Source organism: Salvia miltiorrhiza, chromosome 6, assembly GCF_028751815.1.
Source record: "Salvia miltiorrhiza cultivar Shanhuang (shh) chromosome 6, IMPLAD_Smil_shh, whole genome shotgun sequence".
In the NCBI taxonomy this organism is placed as follows: domain Eukaryota; kingdom Viridiplantae; phylum Streptophyta; class Magnoliopsida; order Lamiales; family Lamiaceae; genus Salvia; species Salvia miltiorrhiza.
The window spans coordinates 5,395,459-5,414,810 of NC_080392.1; the positions used below are offsets into that span (position 1 = coordinate 5,395,459).

The 19,352-nt window shown below is 36.4% G+C and overlaps 1 protein-coding gene across 1 annotated transcript; it reads right to left on the reverse strand.

Moving 5' to 3' along the window:
- Positions 1-8,482: 8,482 nt before the first annotated feature.
- LOC130990393 (triacylglycerol lipase OBL1-like) lies at positions 8,483-13,854 on the reverse strand. The gene is made up of 3 exons (XM_057914633.1): positions 13,526-13,854; positions 9,329-9,522; positions 8,483-8,488 (listed from the first exon to the last, which is right to left on the reverse strand). The coding sequence occupies exons 1-3, from the start codon at positions 13,830-13,832 to the stop codon at positions 8,483-8,485; spliced, it is 507 nt and encodes a 168-aa protein (XP_057770616.1). The 5' UTR covers positions 13,833-13,854.
- Between the last annotated feature and the right edge of the window lie 5,498 nt (positions 13,855-19,352).

Genomic DNA, 19,352 nt, shown 5'->3' on the forward strand with positions numbered 1-19,352 from the left:
TAGTAACTTTGAATAATGTGACTTGTGCATGCAACGGTTCCTGTTATATTTTAGTTTTGGAATTATGATAAGTTAAATTTGACAACAGTTCTTTATTAATTACCTTAGGGACTCCTGTATAGAATGTATTAAAAAGGGTGTTTGTAATTTGCAGAATGCCGCCTAAACGAGGTCGCCCCCCTAGGAGAAACGTTAACAATGATGGAAATCGCGATGAAATACCTGAAGGACGGCGAAACGACAGGGAACCTACCCCACCCCCTCCACCCCCTGCTAGAAGGACTGAAGAACTGTTTCTTCGACAGAATCCGCCCACATTCACTGGGACAGGCGACCCAGCCGAGGCCGAAGCTTGGATACGCGCCTTGGAGCGTATCTTCACCTTCCTACACTGCACAGAAGAGGAGCGACTCTCGTGTATGTCTTTCCAACTAGCCGGATCGGCTGACTTTTGGTGGGAAGCCCGCCGAAAGACTCTGACTCCCGAACAATGGGCAGCATACACTTGGGAAGACTTTAAGACGGGATTATATGATAAGTATATTCCCAAAAGCTACAGAAAGAAGAAGGAGGCTGAGTTCTATAGCCTGAAACAAGGGAAGAAGACGGTGACAGAGTATGACAGAGAGTTCTGCGATTTATCGCGTTATGCTCCACAACAGGTGGATACTGATGAGAAAATGGCGGAGAAATTTTGTGCCGGTCTGAGGCACGAGATTCGGATGACTCTAGCTAGTCATGGTGGACTCTCATACACTGAGTCTTTGAACAGGGCACTGGACATCGAAGCTGCGATGCCAGTAGAAAGGTTGGCTCCATCACAGACCCCAGCGCCAGCCAACCCACCTGCACGCCCTCAGAACTTTAAAGGGAAGCGCAACTGGAACGACCATAGAGGAAATGAAAACCAGACTAACAAGAGGCCATGGCAAGGAAATGCGCCGTTTGGACAATATCAGCAACAAGGACAAGGGAAGCAACAGGGTCCTGCCCCAGCTGGAGGCAGCCAAAGACAAAATGAAGTTCCCCTTTGTCCAAAATGCCACAAACCACATCGTGGTGTCTGTAAGGCTGGAACTGACAGTTGCTACACGTGTGGCCAGAAGGGCCACTACTCCTCACAATGCCCCAACAAACAGCAGGGCGCGGCAATCAGGGCCACTTATGCCCAGCCCCTGCAAGCAGTTCAAGGGCAACACCAGCCCCGCCAACAACAGCCATACCAGCAGCAATACCAATACCAGCCCCGCCAACAACAGCCATACCAGCAGCAATACCAACACAAGAACCAACAACGCCAACAGCAACAGAGGCGGCAACAACCATTGCCGCAGCAGGCGAGAGCCTTTGCTCTCACCCAAAACCAGCCCGAGAAAAACCAAGGAAACCTGGCAGGTATGGGCAAGCTTAAAGGTTTTTCCATAATGATTCTGTTCGATACTGGTGCCTCGCATTCTTTTATATCTGCCCCTTGCGTAGATACTTTAGAAATCAAATCAGAACGAGCTAAGTGTGCCTTAAGAATCACTACACCCTCAGGAGGAAGATCTACCACCACACATGTTTGCTCGAACGTAGAATTTGAAATAGGAGAACTTAAGATGGTAGCAAACAATCTTAATATTCTGCTCATGTGGGACGTAGATATGATCTTAGGAATGGACTGGCTAGCTGAGAATCACGCCACCATCCTTTGTAGTGAACGAAAAATTTCTATTCGACCACCTGGAAAGGAACCGACGGAATTTCACGGCATCGGTATGAAGAAAAGAGTACCAGTGATATCCGCATTACAAGCCAGAAAAGAGATGATGAAAGAAGGAAGCACAGCTTATCTCGTCTACCTAAACGGGGAAGCTAGTGAAGACAAGAAGGTGGAAGATGTGGCAATAGTACGAGACTTTCCAGAAGTTTTTCCTGAAATATTGCCAGGACTACCTCCAGACAGGCAACTAGATTTCACCATTGATCTAGAACCTGGATCTGCCCCAGTATCAAAGGCACCGTACAGGATGGCCCCAAAGGAACTACAAGAATTAAAGGTGCAACTACAGGAACTCTTAGACTTGGGTTTCATCAGACCCAGTGTCTCGCCTTGGGGAGCGCCTGTACTCTTTGTCAAGAAGAAAGATGGAACCATGAGAATGTGCATTGATTATCGAGAGTTGAACAAACTGACGCTTAAAAACAAATACCCTCTCCCAAGGATAGATGATTTGTTCGATCAACTCAAAGGAGCCAGTGTATTCTCAAAAATAGATTTAAGGTCTGGTTATCATCAACTGAAGATCAGACCAGAGGATATATCTAAGACCGCTTTCCGCACAAGATATGGTCACTATGAATTCATTGTCATGCCATTTGGTCTAACCAATGCACCGGCAGTATTCATGGACCTCATGAATCGAGTTTTCCATCCATACTTAGACAAATTTGTCTTAGTATTTATAGATGATATCCTCATCTATTCTAAGAATGACCAAGAGCATGAAAATCATTTAAGAATCATCCTGGAGACATTAAAGACGGAGAAGTTGTTCGCCAAATTCAGCAAGTGCGAATTTTGGTTGAAAGAAGTAATGTTTCTAGGGCACATCGTATCAGCAGATGGAATCAAGGTGGACCCCGCCAAGGTGCAAGCAGTGCGCGAGTGGAAATCCCCAACCACACCTAATGAAATCCGGAGTTTCTTAGGTTTGGCAGGATACTACCGGAGATTCATCGAAGGATTCTCTAAAATAGCGAGACCAATGACGCAATTACTTCGCAAAGGAATCAAGTATAAGTGGAACGAAGAGTGTGAAGCCAGCTTCCAAGAGCTGAAGAAGAAATTGACAACTGCACCAGTGCTAGCAGTTCCAGCAGCCGATAAAGAATACGTGATCTTCACGGACGCGTCCAAAAATGGGCTAGGTTGTGTGTTGATGCAAGAAGGAAAGGTCATTGCCTACGCCTCGCGACAACTAAGGCCACATGAATTGAACTACCCCACTCATGATCTGGAACTGGCAGCAATTGTGCATGCTTTGAAAATTTGGAGACACCATCTATACGGAGTTAGATGTGAAATCTTCACTGATCACAAAAGCCTTAAGTATTTTTTCGAGCAGAAAGACTTGAATATGAGGCAGAGGAGATGGCTCGAGCTCGTGAAGGATTACGACTGCGGTATCAACTACCACCCGGGAAAAGCTAATGTAGTAGCTGATGCTTTAAGTCGTAAAACTCAATCCGAGTTAGGACTTCTTCTCACTCAAGAGGACACGCTTGTAAGGGATTTTGACAAATTGAAGATAGAAGTGGTTCAGCCACCGGCAACGACAAGAGCAATTATTGCAACTCTAGTAGCCGTCCCAGACCTCAGAGAAAGGATCGTCAGTGCCCAGAGAGCGGATGAGAGCTTGGAAAAAGTTCGTCTCAAGATCCGAACAGGCACGCCAGGAGGCTACCAAGAGGCAACGGATAACGCAGTTCTTTTTGAAGGAAGATTGTGTGTTCCCCATAACGAGGAACTCAGAAACGAGATCATGAGTGAAGCTCATGACACGCCCTATACCGCTCATCCCGGAAGTACCAAAATGTACCAAGATCTAAAACAGAAGTTTTGGTGGGACGGGATGAAACGAGATATAGCCTCGTTTGTAGAGCGTTGCCTTGCATGCCAGCAAGTGAAAGCTTTACATCAACGACCATATGGGAAATTGCAGCCATTGGAAATCCCAGAATGGAAGTGGGAGCACATAGCGATGGATTTCGTGACGGGTTTACCCAAGACAAATAGGGGCAACACCGCTATTTGGGTAATAGTAGACCGTCTCACAAAGAGCGCTCATTTTATACCGATTCCAATTAACCATGGATCGGAGAAACTAGCCCAACTGTACATTCGTGAGATTGTACGGCTACATGGAATACCAATATCCATTACTTCAGATAGAGATTCAAAATTTACTTCTAGATTTTGGATCAGTTTACAGAAAGAGTTGGGAACGAGATTAAACTTTAGCACCGCCTTTCACCCTCAAACAGATGGACAATCAGAAAGGACAATTCAGACCCTTGAAGATATGTTGAGGACAGTGGTGCTAGACCGAGGAGGAAGTTGGGAATCAGTGCTGCCGTTAATCGAATTCGCCTACAACAATAGTTACCAGGCAACCATTGATATGGCACCTTATGAGGCGCTGTATGGAAGGAAGTGTAGATCACCACTTTACTGGGATGAAGTGGGTGAAAGAAAAATCCTTGGGCCAGATGCAGTAAGCGAGATGATCGAGACCATCCGCCAGATTAGAGCAAGAATTAAAGAAGCTCAGGACAGACAGAAGTCTTATGCTGATACCCGACGAACTGAACTACAATTTCAGATTGGAGACAAGGTTTTCCTTAAAATATCACCCTCGAAAGGGATCATTAGATTCGGTGTTAAGGGTAAGTTGAGACCCCGTTTTGTAGGACCTTATGAGATCCTAGAAAGAATAGGTCCCGTAGCGTATAGGTTGGCACTGCCACCTAGCTTTGGAAACGTCCACAATGTGTTCCACGTGTCACAGCTGAGACGGTACGTGTTTGACCCCAAACACGTGATTCACCAAGATGAAATGATTCTTAACCCAGACTTGACGTACGAGGAAGAACCTGAAGCCATTTTGGACCGAAAGGTGCAAGAGTTAAGGAATAAATCGATCGCGTCAGTCAAAATACTGTGGAGACACCATGGACCGAAAGAAGCAACGTGGGAACTTGAGGACCAAATGAAAGAAAAATACCCAGAACTTTTCACATAGGTATGCAAATTTCGGGACGAAATTTTTGTTAAGAGGGGTAGTATGTAACAACCCGCTCTTTTATTATATTTAAATCCGGTAATACGATAATTATTATTTCATCTTTCAGTAAATCAAGCCCAGTAATTATTTATGATTTAAATTCAGCTTATGACACTGGATTATATTCAATTAAGCAGGATTATTATTTTATTACCAAGTCAGTAGTTTCGCGTAAATAAAACCGCGATGAAAATTATTGAGTAAGCCAATAATTATTTATTTCAGATTCATAACTGACTTAGTTAAGTCATGTTATTTATTAATCACAATAGAATTATTTTTCTATTATTATTTCTTGAGTCGTGATTTTATTCCGGCTTGTGAAGAATTAAATCTACGATATTAATTTAGATATTATTCCGTGTATTAAATCTAGCACGCCATGCTCCCTCAGCCACTCTATTCTCACCCGTGCTTAGTTTTTATTGCACTCTTACGTAGTCAAAAAAAAAAATTTCAGCAAGCAAAATCCCAAGTATTCAACAGACAAATCTAATTTGTCAGCAGCAAATCTAATCTCATTAATTCTTCAACCAAAATCTCAAGTATTCAACAGACAAATCTAATTTGTCAGCAGCAAATATAATCTCATTGAATTTTTCAACCACGCCTAAACTTAGCCGCACTATTCACCATATTTTTCACACTAGCAGCTTCAGTATTTACTCCCTATAAAAGGCATCCTCACTTACCTAAAATCCTTAGCAGCTGCAAAGAATTTTAGACGAAACAAGATCACCATATATAACTCAGCAACAACAACCAACAAACAAAACTTTCAAGGTATTCACTATCTCATTTGCACGCTTCGGTTTAATTAGGAATACAGAATGGTAGAGAACCTACATATGCATAAATAGACATAGCAAATATAGCAAACCATTCGTTTCTGTGATACATAATGAGCTATGATATGTTGTAAAAATAAGAATACAGAAAACCAAGTTTTCATTCCAAAATCAAGTCTTTATACAAAGTTGAATTTTCTGAAAATTATTCAAATTTACGAACCTATCGTGAGTGATAAAACGAGAGAGAAAGGATGGTGGATTGTCGGAGCTCTGCGACTCACGGCGACGGCGGCTCCGGGAGAGGCGGCTGCCGGGCTCTTGCTGCCAACAGCAGCGGCCGGCGGCGGCACTCCTCCAGCGAGCCACTGACCACCGGACGAGCCTGCAGCAACTCCAGGCCGTGACTCCGGGCAAGCCAATGGCGGCGGGAACTCCGAGCGAGACGAACGGCTGAAGGCCAGATCCGTCGACCTCAGGCGAACAGCAGCAGCTCCAGGCGGCGACAGCTCGACTCCCGGCGAAGCAGCAGCAGCTCCAGCGGCTCCCGTCGACCCAAGCGGTGGCCGTGGTCTTGACGCGGCAGCGGATCTGCTGCAAGGACGACGGAGGCAGCGGCGGCGGCGCACCGCTTTGCCAGCGGCGTGCGTCTGCTGTACCTTGTTCCGGCAGTCGTGAGAGAGAGAGCGGAGGCGACGGCGAGGCGGCGCGCCGGAGGCGGCGCCGCCCTCAGCCGAACAAAGGGAGAGAGAGAGCCGATGGTAGTGTGAGGATAGAGAGAGAGAGAGAATCGATAGTGTGAGGATAGAAAGAGAGAGAGAACCGATATTGTGAGAGAGAGAAGAGTGAATGTCGGTAGAGAGAGAGAGAGATAGAGAGGAGTGGGCCTTTCTCAATTGGGCCGGGTTTCAGCCGAGTTTGGGCCGGGTTTGAGCCGGGTTTGGGCCGAAAATTTTGGGCTTTCTTATTTGGGCCTATTTTAATTTAATTGTTTGGGCCTTATTCAAAGAAAAACATGATAGACTTAATTTATCTAATTAATTTGGGCTTATATCTATTTAAATTATTTGAGCTCTTAATTATTAATTTAAATTGAGCTTGATTAATTTAATTATATATTGACCTTTAAATTAATTATTTAAATGGAGTTCTTTATTTCAAGTATTTATAAAGGGATTATAAAATAAAATATTTTGAGTTAAACTCTCATTTAAATTAATTCTTTTCAAACGACTTATTAATATGGATTATTTGAAAAGGATTAAATTGTTTTATGTATGAGAAAGCATGATCTATGATGATATAATTTATCTATGTAATATTATAGGTTTTGTTTTTAAATGACGGAATATTTGACTTGATGACATAAATAGAACGAGTTATGATTAATGCGCAGGTTGATGTTCGAATAAATAGTTTCGAACCTAAATGATAGTCATGTGATAATGTTTTGAGTCTAAGGTTTTGACGAGATAAGATTAATATTAAAATTTACTAATTATTTTAAGGGTGATGATGGGCTCACTTATTGGGCTTCATGATTTTATTATCTTGGGCCTCATTTGTTGGGCTTTAGAATTTAATTGATGTTGGGCCTAATATTATTAATACACCGGGCTTCGAATTTATTCATTTGGGCTCGAATTAAATTCCTATTGGGCCTTGATTATTTATTTAGGCCTTCATAATTATTCTATTAAGTTTAATTAGAGAAGATTTTAAGACTTACTAATTATTAATTAGTAAGTGAATTAGATTATTTTAAGAGGAGTAGATTATTAAAGATTAATAATCCGACCTCATAAGACGAAATTTAATTCCTTAAATAGGATTAGCATCTCATAATTTAATTAAAGGAATATGAGTCATGCATAATCATTTCACGCATCCTCATTTATTGAGATTTTTCGAGAATTAGAATCTTATTTTATTTTCTCGGATTAAAGGTCAAGCACCAGAGTTAGAGCTAAACCGTGAGTCTGCTATTCAGGTAGGCTTTCTATGTATAAACTAAAATTATATATTAGAATTGTTAAGACTTTATGCTTATGAATTTAAATGATATTGTCAATGCCTAAATGCTTTATGTTTTATTATTAATTGCCTATCTGATGTTAATCGAATTCGGATTCTGGATGGGACCGCAAATCCCTTCGGAATTAGTGTACACCTTGTGATCGTGAGTCATCTAGCGGGTTGGCCGATCATAGTGTCCGTAGAGGGAGGCCTCCCTCTCGGCACGAGTTACTGATATGGTGATTAATGATATAAAATACCTGCGCGGGTTATTGATGAAAGAAATGATATTATGTTTGGTAAATACGAGTCTTTAAAGGAAAACCCTCGTATCTTACTACTGTTGAAAGGCTTGACAATAAAATATTATGCATATATGTAAATTTCGGCAAGTGTCCACTAAGTACTTTTGTACTTAGCCCTGCATGTATTTTTAAATGTGCAGGTTGAGCGGTGATCGAGGATGTAGTGTGCAAGCGGAGCTTTGTCAAACTAGGATGATTACCTCAGAGTAGAGTATATGTCTTCATACATATACTCAAATTGTTATTCCGCTGCGAACACTGATTATGTTAAGATATTATGTCAAACAATATGTATTATTTAATAATGTACTAAAACTATTGAGTACCCCGTTTTGGGATAATATTATGTACGGTCCCCTTGTGGCCTTCATTGATATCTAGATATTTCGATTGATTTCCTTATACAAGTCGAATCATCAAGAAACCGAATATGCCCCTTTCTTACTCCCGCTCCTAAATTCCCTCCCTTAGTCGCGGTTTCCCCGAATTTGCTATCCTTAGCAAGTGCGGTCGTGACAATAGTACAATATTGAACTAACAACAATTAATACTACATATAATTAGTAAACTTTTTAGAGCAAACACATGCACTATATTTTAATTTTAAATAGTAAGTGTTAATTTTTTTTATGAATTTATTTATCTTTATATTCATAATAAAAATTCATACAAATTATTGTTAATAATAATAATTAATTGTATTTGTAAGTGGATAAAGAGACTAATTAATTTTTACGGGCGTCCCAAAATGACAAAATTTGACTATTTTTTTGTGGACGGATGGAGTATGATTTATTTTTGAAACAAAAATATATTTCAATTTCCCTTTCTTATAGCCTTAACAATTTTATTTTGAGCTCCATTGTGTTTTCTATATTTCCATTTCATTTTTTTTTCGTTCTTATCACTTGAGATCTTCACTACTTTTTTTAAAATGTTAATTTTTTTATGTATAAATATGTATATCATCTCATCACATAAATGATAATCATTAATTTTTACATTTATTTATGATAAATAAAAGCTACTGCATGGTATTAAATTAACCAAAAATTAATAACATGTACTAATAAAATACTAATATTAGTAGAAGATAATTAGAGAATGTAATGTCTGCTAAAGTCGTGGGTTAGTTAACGGAAATGGTATATGCCTATTGTTGGCAGTTTTTTAAATATTAATTTCACCCCCTTTAATTGAATTCATTTACAAAATTGCCATTGAAATTGATTTGAAATCAATTTCTAATTGAAAACTGCTGTTTTAATATAGTATAGATGCTAATTAAATCAGTGAATTCAAAGCAATAATTGTAAAATCAAATTTAAATTAAATAATCACATCTTATTGAAATTGAAAAAAAAATGATAGTAGGATTGGAAATGTATACCTTCCATGTATTTTCAACTATGGTTTGGATGTAATGGTCATTTTCGTAGGCTAATTTTGATGCGATTGCACAGAGAGATGCAAAGTATTTGTTAGTTCCTCTTTCAACGTTGTTGTCCAAATCCACCCTCTTATCCATAATACCAATCATTGATACAAAACTAGCAGATTTTTCACTCGGCACCACCACCTTCCCTGCAAAATAACGTAATATATATATATATATATATATGATTGAATTCTACAGAAACAAAGCTTATACAGAAAATCAAAAATGCTGAACATGGCGTTGAACAAGACAGTAAATGTTATTGAACATACAAATAATTTGTTGAACGTTTGGGGATTGGGAGATTCGAACTCTGTTCATGTTAAACACAATTTCGTGTTGAACATTGAACGAACGAACACTGACCGTCAGATTAGATAAGATCAACGGCTGAGATTCCGTCTTCTTTTTCTGTCTATATTTGCGTTTCTATAGAACTTTGCCCTATATATATATATATATATATATATATAGATATATATTCACCATTTCTTTCTAATTTCAACCTACTTCAAACTTTCATACACATTTAATTTCTTTATTTTCCCACGCAATTTCATGTGGCAAACTTGAAATATCAAAAATTTCTTTTTAGTGAGAAATCTCTAGTTGCTATTTTGTGCGAAAGCCAGCAAATCGATCGATGGAAAATTTGAGGTGGTATCTGTACATTAGGGTTGTACTCGACCCCGATCCTGACCCAATTGCACTATTATAACTCATGGTAGTACCGTAGGACCAATTCTTGACCACACATTCATGACATGTGGCGCATCAAGATGGTAACACGTGGCAAGGCATTCCAAGGCAAAATCTGGAGAGGGGTAAAATTGGAATATAATTTTTGGAATTAAAAATTAAAAAATATATATATTTTTTTAGATTTTAACAAAATAGATATATTTTAGATGCATAAAGTCTAACACGAAGATGCATAAAGTTTTCACATGAAATACATTACTTTGAACAGAAAAATGCATTTGATTTTTACAGTTTTGGTATTTTCACCACCCCACCCCATACCACCCCCAACCCACCCCACACCACCCCCCAACCCTCCCCATTACCACCCCCCCAAAAATAGGCATGTTTCACATGCATATAAAATCAAACAAAAATGCATAAATTTTTCACATAAAAATGCATTAAATCATACAAAAAATGCATTTCATTTTAATAAATTTGGTATTTTTGCCACCCCACCCCTCTAATTTTTTTTTCAAAAACTGATTTTCTGATTGCTGACCCACCCCCCACCTCCCCCCCTAATTTTTTTTTTCAAAAACTGATTTTCTGATTGCTGACCCACCCCCACCCCCCAAAAAAAAAACTTATTTGTAGTTAATGTGTTATGCATTTTCATGTAATAATATATGCATTTTTATTGTTCTTGATTATGCATTCTTCTTTTTTATATACACACGTTTTATAATATTTTATTTTAGGGTATAGGGTTTAGGGTTTAACGTTTAGGTTTTTAGTGTTTAGGTTTTTAGTGTTTAGGATTTAGTGTTTAGGGTTTAGTATTTAGGGTTTAGTTTTTAGGGTTTAGTGTGTAGTGTTTGAGTGTATAGGTTTTAGTGTTTAGTATTTATTTTAGGGTTTGGGTTTTAGTATTTAGGGTTTAATGATGTTTAAATTTTAGTGTTTTAGTGTTTAGGGTTTAGTTTTTAGGTTTTAGTGTGTAGTGTTTTCGTGTATATAGGTTTTAGTGTTTAGTATTTATTTTAGGGTGTTGGTTTTAGTGTTTAGGGTTTAATGATGTTTAGAGTTTAGTGTTTTAGTATTTAGGGTTTAGTTTTTAGGTTTTAGTGTGTAATGTTTTAGTGTATATAGGTTTTGGTGTTTAGTATTTATTTTAGGGTTTTGGTTTTAGTGTTTAGGGTTTAATGATGTTTAGAGTTTAGTGTTTTAGTATTTAGGGTTTAGTGTTTAGGGGTTTTTTTTAAAAAAAATGTATTTGCAAAAAAAATTATTTGTAGTTAATGTTTTATGTAATAATATATGCATATCAGTGTATGAAATTATGCATCCCCAAAAATAAAAAAAAAAATGAAAATTAATTCTTTTTTTGGGGGGGTGGGGTCAATGGTCAGAAAATCAGTTTTTGAAAAAAATAAATTTTTTGGGGGAGGGGTGGGTGGATGGGGTGGGGATGGGTCAGTGGTCAGAAAATTAATTTTTGAAAAAATTAAAAAAAAAAATTGTGGGGGGTGGGGGTGGGGATGTGTCAGTGGTCAGAAAATAAGTTTTTGAAAAAAAAAAAAATTGGGGCGGGGTGGGTGGGTGGGGGGGGGGTTCAGGGGTGTGGGGGGTGGGGGTGGGATGGAGTTGGGGTGGGGTGAAATCTTATGCATTTTTATATGAAACTGTATGCATCTAAAATATGAATATTTTGAGAAAACATAATACTTTTTTTATTCCGATTTTACCCTTCTACTGATTTTGCTTTAGAATGTCTTGCCACGTGTCACCATCTTGATGCGCCACATGTCATAAATGTGTGGTTAAGAATTGGTCCTACGGTACTACTATAAGCTTGAATACTACAAGAACCTAACCATATATATATATATATATATATATATATATATGAAACACCAGTTTTTAGCGGTAACTTTTTACCGTCAGATTTTCTCTCTCATTTTATCACACTTTCTCTCTCCTAACTCTCTCATCTCACACGTTCTCTCACCATTTTGATTATATGATTTTTACCAACTTTTCTCTCACTTCACTTTTTTCTTTTGATTATTTTCTAAAAATCATCAAATTTGATTCGTCAAAAATATTCAATATGGATGTTAAATTACAGATCATGAAAATATCTTTAATTTGATGTAAAAATTATATTTAAAAAAATTGACACAAAAAAAGTTATAATAATTTGAAATCATAAAATTAATTTATTCCTCTCTCTTCTCTCCTCTTTCCTCTCTCCACTCTCAACTCTTTTTTTTTTAATGTTGATGTCACATTATTTATCTTTTATTCTTTCTTTTATAGTATTAATTTTATTTTTATAGTGTTGTTTTTTTTTTGTCATATTAGCTCATTTCAAAGCTCTTCAATTTAAAAGTATTGTTTTTAAAGTAGAATTTAAATTAATTTAATATAAATTTATAGATGAATAATTAATTATATCATCTTAAAAATTATATTTCAGATATAGTTTAAATTTATTAAATCTTTAATTATGTTTGTATTGTTTTTTATATTTATTTATATTAACATATCTACTATTACTATTTTTAATTAAATATTATATTATATTTACATTCACTATATATTAAGCATCAAAATGGCTCATTGAAAAATTATTAATTGGAGAATCAATATTTATCCTATTTAAAAATAAATAAAATTGAAATGCTTAATTTTATAGTAGCACGTCTATTTAAATTTAAAAAGATCATGTATATTATTTGAATGACAATTATATCATGTTCAACACCTGTATTTCCACTAATCGATTGATGAAAAAATATATACATTTGTTTGTAAAGCAACACAAATTAAAATTTAAATGCATATAAAGATAAATAGTGTCATATTTATTCAAATTACTTGACACATATAACTTACAACTCATCAATAACACCATTATTGAAATAATCTATATATCTATATATAGTATAAAAGAGGAGTTTGTTTACCTCCAATTTTTCTCTCTCCTCATAAACTTTCCCTCCAAATTTTCTATCTTTTTTTTTTAATTCTTTAAAAACAATCATTGATTTCTATTATAAAAATAATGCTCAAAATGGATGTTAAATTAAAGATTCTGAAAAGATCTTTAATTTGATATAAAAAATTATTAAAAATAAATTTGAAATTAAAGCTGCAAGATGTATTATAATCTGAATTTTCGAAATTGCTTTTGGCATTACAAATGAGGTTTTCTTATAAGCATGATTTGGAACAAATCCTATAGAAGAGTTAATATGCATTCATGCATAATAAATAATGATGAGTACCAAAAATCAATGCATTTGGATTGAAAAAATTGATTGCATGCAAAGAAAAATCAAAAGTTGATAAACTCTCAATTGAAGTATAAATCATTTAAAGTTGACGGATGTATTGAAATTTTGTGTGTAAAAGATGACTTCTCAGAATCCCAACTAAAAATTTAGAAAATACACTCACCTCTGAGCAAGTTGTGGAAGAAGACGTTGAAATTAGTATTATTACATAGAATGTTGAAGCACATCTCCAATCCTGAGCCCAGCAAGGAGAGGGGCTTAGCGCTATATTGAAGCAGTTTCTGCGCCAAGATTGACGCAAAAACAACCACTCTATGCTCAACCATTTCTTCTTCCTTCACCTCCGCCGACTCTATGAAATCTCTGCATTCTTCTGTGTAATCATGGGATGATAGAACACGAAAAATGCCCAGGATGTTGGTGCGCCCAGGCTTCAATGAAAGATACTTTTGGGGTTTCTCAACATCCATATGATTTGATGATATTAATTAATCAAACTCAAATGCAGACATACATATTTATAGCAAAGATTAATCGAGAGATCATTGCTTTGCATAAAAGGGAAACAGAATTTAATCCCTTTGCGTGGACTTTCAACTATTGGAAATTCTGCTACGAGAAACACATGTGGAGAATCAATGACCTATCAAGGAAAGCATCCATATGTCCAACTTTCATATTTATGTAATTTTTAAAATTAACACCGTCGATCATAGATATTAAAATTAAAATAAATGTATACAACTAAAATTGCTAAAACGAATCGAATTCTCGAATTGAAACGAATGATTCGAAAATCAATTCGAATAGTGAATCGCATTTAGAATTCGAAACCTAATCGAATATCAGAATAATTTCATGAATACGAATCGAATATATATTGAGATATTCACTCGATTACAACTCTATATACAGTAGAGTAGAAGCTATAAGAAGCTTCTTAATAAACTAAAAGCATCTCCAATAGTTCACTCTACATTAGAGTGAACTTCACTTGAGTCAGAGGATTTTTTAGGACAATAACTTATGTTGATTTGGAAATTAGGACAAAAACTTTTGGACTTGTAAAAATAGGACACTAATTTTTTTTTAGAGTTAAATAGGACATTAATTAATAAGTGTCGTAAAAATAGGACATATTTCTTGGCCAATAATTGGCCGAAAAATGTCCTGCGGATGCAACACTTATTAATTAGTGTCCTATTTTTACTCTAAAAAAAATTAGTGTCCTATTTTTACAAGTCCGAAAGTTATTGTCCTAATTTCCAAATCATCTAAGTTACTGTCCTAAAAAACCCTCGAACTCTCACTCTAGCTATAAGAAGCTTCTTAATAAACTAAAAGCATCTCCAATAGTTCACTCTACATTAGAGTGAACTTCACTCTATTATAGAGTGAAAAGAGTAATTTTATTTTGTTCTCCAACAGTCAACTCTACAATAGAATATTCTATTTTGGTACTTTCAATTATTATTATTATTATTATTATTATTATTATTATTATTATTATTATTATTATTATTATTATTATTATTATTATTATTATTATTATTTAGTTTTTATTTAATTATAACATAATATAATATAAATATTTCTAAAATAATTTTTTTTACCAAGAACCATATTTAAATTGGTGCGCATTAATCTATTCCAACTACATAAAAAACAAAATTACATAATACTTGCAAAATTTTAAATTACTTAAGAATGGGAATAAGTGTTCTAAATTGGAATATTCATCGCATAAATGATCGACCAAAGAATCATGAAGTGCAAGATGAGCCGATTTATCTTTGATGCTTTGATAGCGTGTAAGAAATTCTTGAAACTGACTTGCTTCATTTGGCACTGTTTCGACATCAAGAGTTGGGACTTCTCTCTCTTGAATTGGTGCAGATAAGTCTCTTTCATCCTCAATTATCATATTGTGCATGATAATGCATAATTTCATGATAAGCTCCAAATGCTTCTTTTGCTAAAAATGCACGGGCCGGATTTGCAACAATTGTAAATCGGCTTTCAAGAATCCAAAGGCACGTTCCAAATCTTTTCTACATGACTCTTGTCTCGCAGCAACATTTTTTTTTTTTTTTTTGCAGTACGTGGTTCATGAATGGTTTACACAAGTGTGGACCATTTCGGATATATTCCGTCAGCTAAATCCACATGGAGCTTCTGAAAAATATATCGTAAGTAGTTATTTATGTTTACAGTTGACTTAACTATTTAATTGTTTTGCTATTTTTAACAACACCGATATCTCATATTTCACCTGATGGTTTTGTCTTCTTTTAGTATCAATTTAAGCGATGGTAGTGGTAGTGGTTCAAGACCAACACAATACCCAGATGGTGTAAAAAAGGTTAAAAATAAGAGAAAAAAAGGCAAAATATGTCTGGTATTCTAAAAGCATGCAATTGATCAAGTAAATAAGAGACTTGAAGAAATAATGGATAACTCATCCACAAAAAAAATCAAATCATGCAACTACAACTACAAAAGATTGAAGTATAAAAACAAGCTCTTGCATTTCGTAAGTGGAAAATAAATAATAAAATTTTGATGATAGACAATGATAATATTTCTAATCTCATTCGACGGAAGTACTTCAAACAAGAACAAAGAATAATCATATTGAAAAGGCAAGACGGTTCATGTTCAAGCGATGCTTTCAACATGTTAGGTCATGAATGTCAAAATTTTGACGGATCTGGAAGTGATGCTAGATGATCTGAAGGTGATCTTGGACCTTACTAGGATTGAATGCATTGTTAATTTAGTATTATTGTATTTCTTTTTCTTGTAATTTTATGTTATGATATTTTGTGTTGTTGTAATTTTAGTTTTTATTGCAATTTTATATTATTATATTTTTATGATGTTGTAATTTTAAAATTTTATATAATGCCTTTTATAATTTAAATACAAGAATTTAAACAAATTAATAATATAAAAAAATAGAAAAACATATGTTGGGCAATTAATGAAATATCCTAGCCCTAGTTTTGATGATACCAAAACCCCTAGATTTTCTTTTTCTAGACTAGATCTCTTTTGAACTCAAGTGTTAGAGTTCAAGTGTTAGAGTTCGGTTAATTAGCTAGACTGAAGGTTTGAAGACTGAAGACCGACAGACTGAAGATCGAAGGACTGAAGATCGCAGTTGAAATGACTGAAGACAAATACTGGAGTATTTAATGGACGAAGACTTCACTGAAGATTCAGTTATGACTGAATAACTAATGTTGACCACGTGGAAATAGCGGACTGATACATAAGTCAAGTATTAGTTGACATTCTTCATCGGACTGAACTTTTAAGTTAAAAGGAAGCCACGTACACACCAAGTACAGCCGCATTAAATGCAAAGATATGAAGATCGTCCTTCCTCTGTAGAGCTTTAATATTTCGTGCAACCTTTTCAGAAGCACCATGCTCCTGCATCTAGAGACGTCGTTCCTCATCAAATCAGGAGCCTCAAAGATTGAAGCCTCAACCGAAAATTCAAATCTATCTCACAACGACCAAATTCTTGAAGACCATCTTGCCAACGGATCTATTCAAGACTTTGCCTATAAATAGAGCTCGAGGATCATCTTCAATCTTCACCGATTCAAACACTCAAGTTGAACCTCTGCCAAATTTGCGACTCAGCCTACTCAGTGCTTTCAAAGTTTGAATCGAAGAAAAGAATATTCAAAGTCTAAATCAGTTTACTGATTACCCAAATTCTCTTATATCCTTAGGCAAATTCCTTGTAAAATCCCTAGCCTAAGTCTTCGATTACAGAGAGCCTGTACTCTGTAATCTAGTTAGTATTACGAACCCCTTTTCAATCGAGCGAAAAGAAAGTTTTAGAGAGAGTTCGAGACGAGGTCTAAACTGAAGAGTTCTTAGCCTCCGCAAGCAAGGCATGTGTAGTCTTTGCAACTGCGAGCTGAGAAAGAGACGAGAAGTTCAATCCAGAGTATTGGCACTGCAACCTAGTTTCAGTTTAAGGTTTGCTGTGCACCCATAAGCACAAGCCCAGAGTGATTGTTAGTGTGATCAACTGACCCTGGACGTAGGAACTTATTTCCGAACCACGTAAAAATCTCGTGTTGTTTATCGCTTTCAGTATTTACTTTCCTTTGTTGTGCACAAACTCTTCTTTTAACTGACACTGATAAACTGAAAAGAGCAACTTAAATCTGACAAAGTGTTAATCACAAAGGATATTTCTTAAGTTTATTTTCCGCTGCTTGTGTTATTAGTCTAACTGATCAATCCTTGGATAATTAGTAAGATTCATAACACTTATTCGATTTCAAAATCTAGACTGAAACCTTACGTGGATTATCAGTTAAAGCTCTGTGCCTAACTGAAATCAAAACACTGAAACTATTTCAGTATCAGTCTACACCCCTGTTTTAACTGAAACATCTCTGACTGTTGACTATCAGTCTACAACATTTTAGTATCAGTTGAGACTCACTTCAGTTTTACAAAAGTATTTTGAAAAATAGCCTACTGGTGTATTCCCCCCTATACACTAGTTCAATGGCCTTCCGGGACCCAACAATTGGTACCAGAGCAGGTTGTTCGCAAGAACAAACTGCTTTGACCCGGTTCTACTGAACTAGATCATTTTCTAAAGAGAGTTTTAAAACGTTTCGTCTCCTACGTGATAAGTGCATTTCTTATCTATCTTTTTCTCCTTCCTCTACCATGGAAATTAACTTTAGCAGGTCTTCATCACTACCGGCGTTCAGTATTGAAAATTATGACATATGAAAGTTTCGGATCTAGAGCTACCTCACTGCTCAACATTGCCGAATGTGGGAAGTCATCACCAACAGCCCAATCATCATTAAAGAAACAGTCGAGATGACTTCCCTTGACACCACAAAGGATACTTACTACAAAGTACAGATTAAAAGCAAGGCCGACTTCACCACCGAAGAAAGAAAGCAAGATGAGCTGGATAATCGTGCCAAGAACATTATTTCCAGAACAGTCCCCGACAAGCACGTCACCAAAATCATGGACTGCAAAACCGCCAAGGAGATGTGGGACATCCTCTAAAGATTGTGCATCGGATCAGAGAAAATCAAGGAGAACAAGCTCTATAGCTTGCCAAAAATTTGATACATTCCTGATGCTCAAGAATAAATCAATCAAAGAGATGGAGTACAGGTTCAATCAAATATTGAACTAGGTTCAATCCATCTCGAAGGATAAATATACTTAACGAGAAATCAACTTGAAGATTCTTCGTTCTCTTCCAAGGGGCGATTGGCAGATCTATTCAGTCGCTCATCAGAGCAAACCCAGATTCAACACGTTGGCGACTGATAAATTATTCTCAGATCTAAAAGCCAACGAATTCGACATCCGAAGAAATCTAGACACAAAGAAGACCGGAATATCAGATGAAGACGCTACACCAGGTTTGAAGGGAGCTGCACTGAAAGCTTCATCGAAGGAAAGCAAGAAACAATCAAAGGAATCGGCTGAACTGAAGCTAGAAGAATTTTTCAGTCAATACGTACTGCTGACTGAAAGATTTAACAAGATGGGGTCAAAGTTTCGCAAGTACAAGAAGTTCCATAAGAAGAACTACAAAGGAAATGAGAATGAGTACAAGCCAAGACACTCCAACGATAAGAAAGAAGAGAAGAAATCAACCACTCCCGATCTCAAAGATGTGGAATGCTCTGGATGCAGAAAGAAAGGGCATTACAGAACTGATTGCCTTGAGCTGTCATATTCAGAGCGCAAAGAACTTCGTGTTAAAAGAGATTGCAAGTACGGAAAGAAGAAGGCAATGGTGGCTGGAGATGCTGAAGACTCTGGATCTTCAACTGAATCAACATCCAGCAACTTTACCAGTTCAGACGATGAGAGCTAGGCCCTCATGGCTAGAGATGTTGAAAGCGTGGCTGACAACTCCTGCAACAGCTACGACAACGGAATGAATGTGCCTGAGGTAAACTCTCACTCTAGAATTC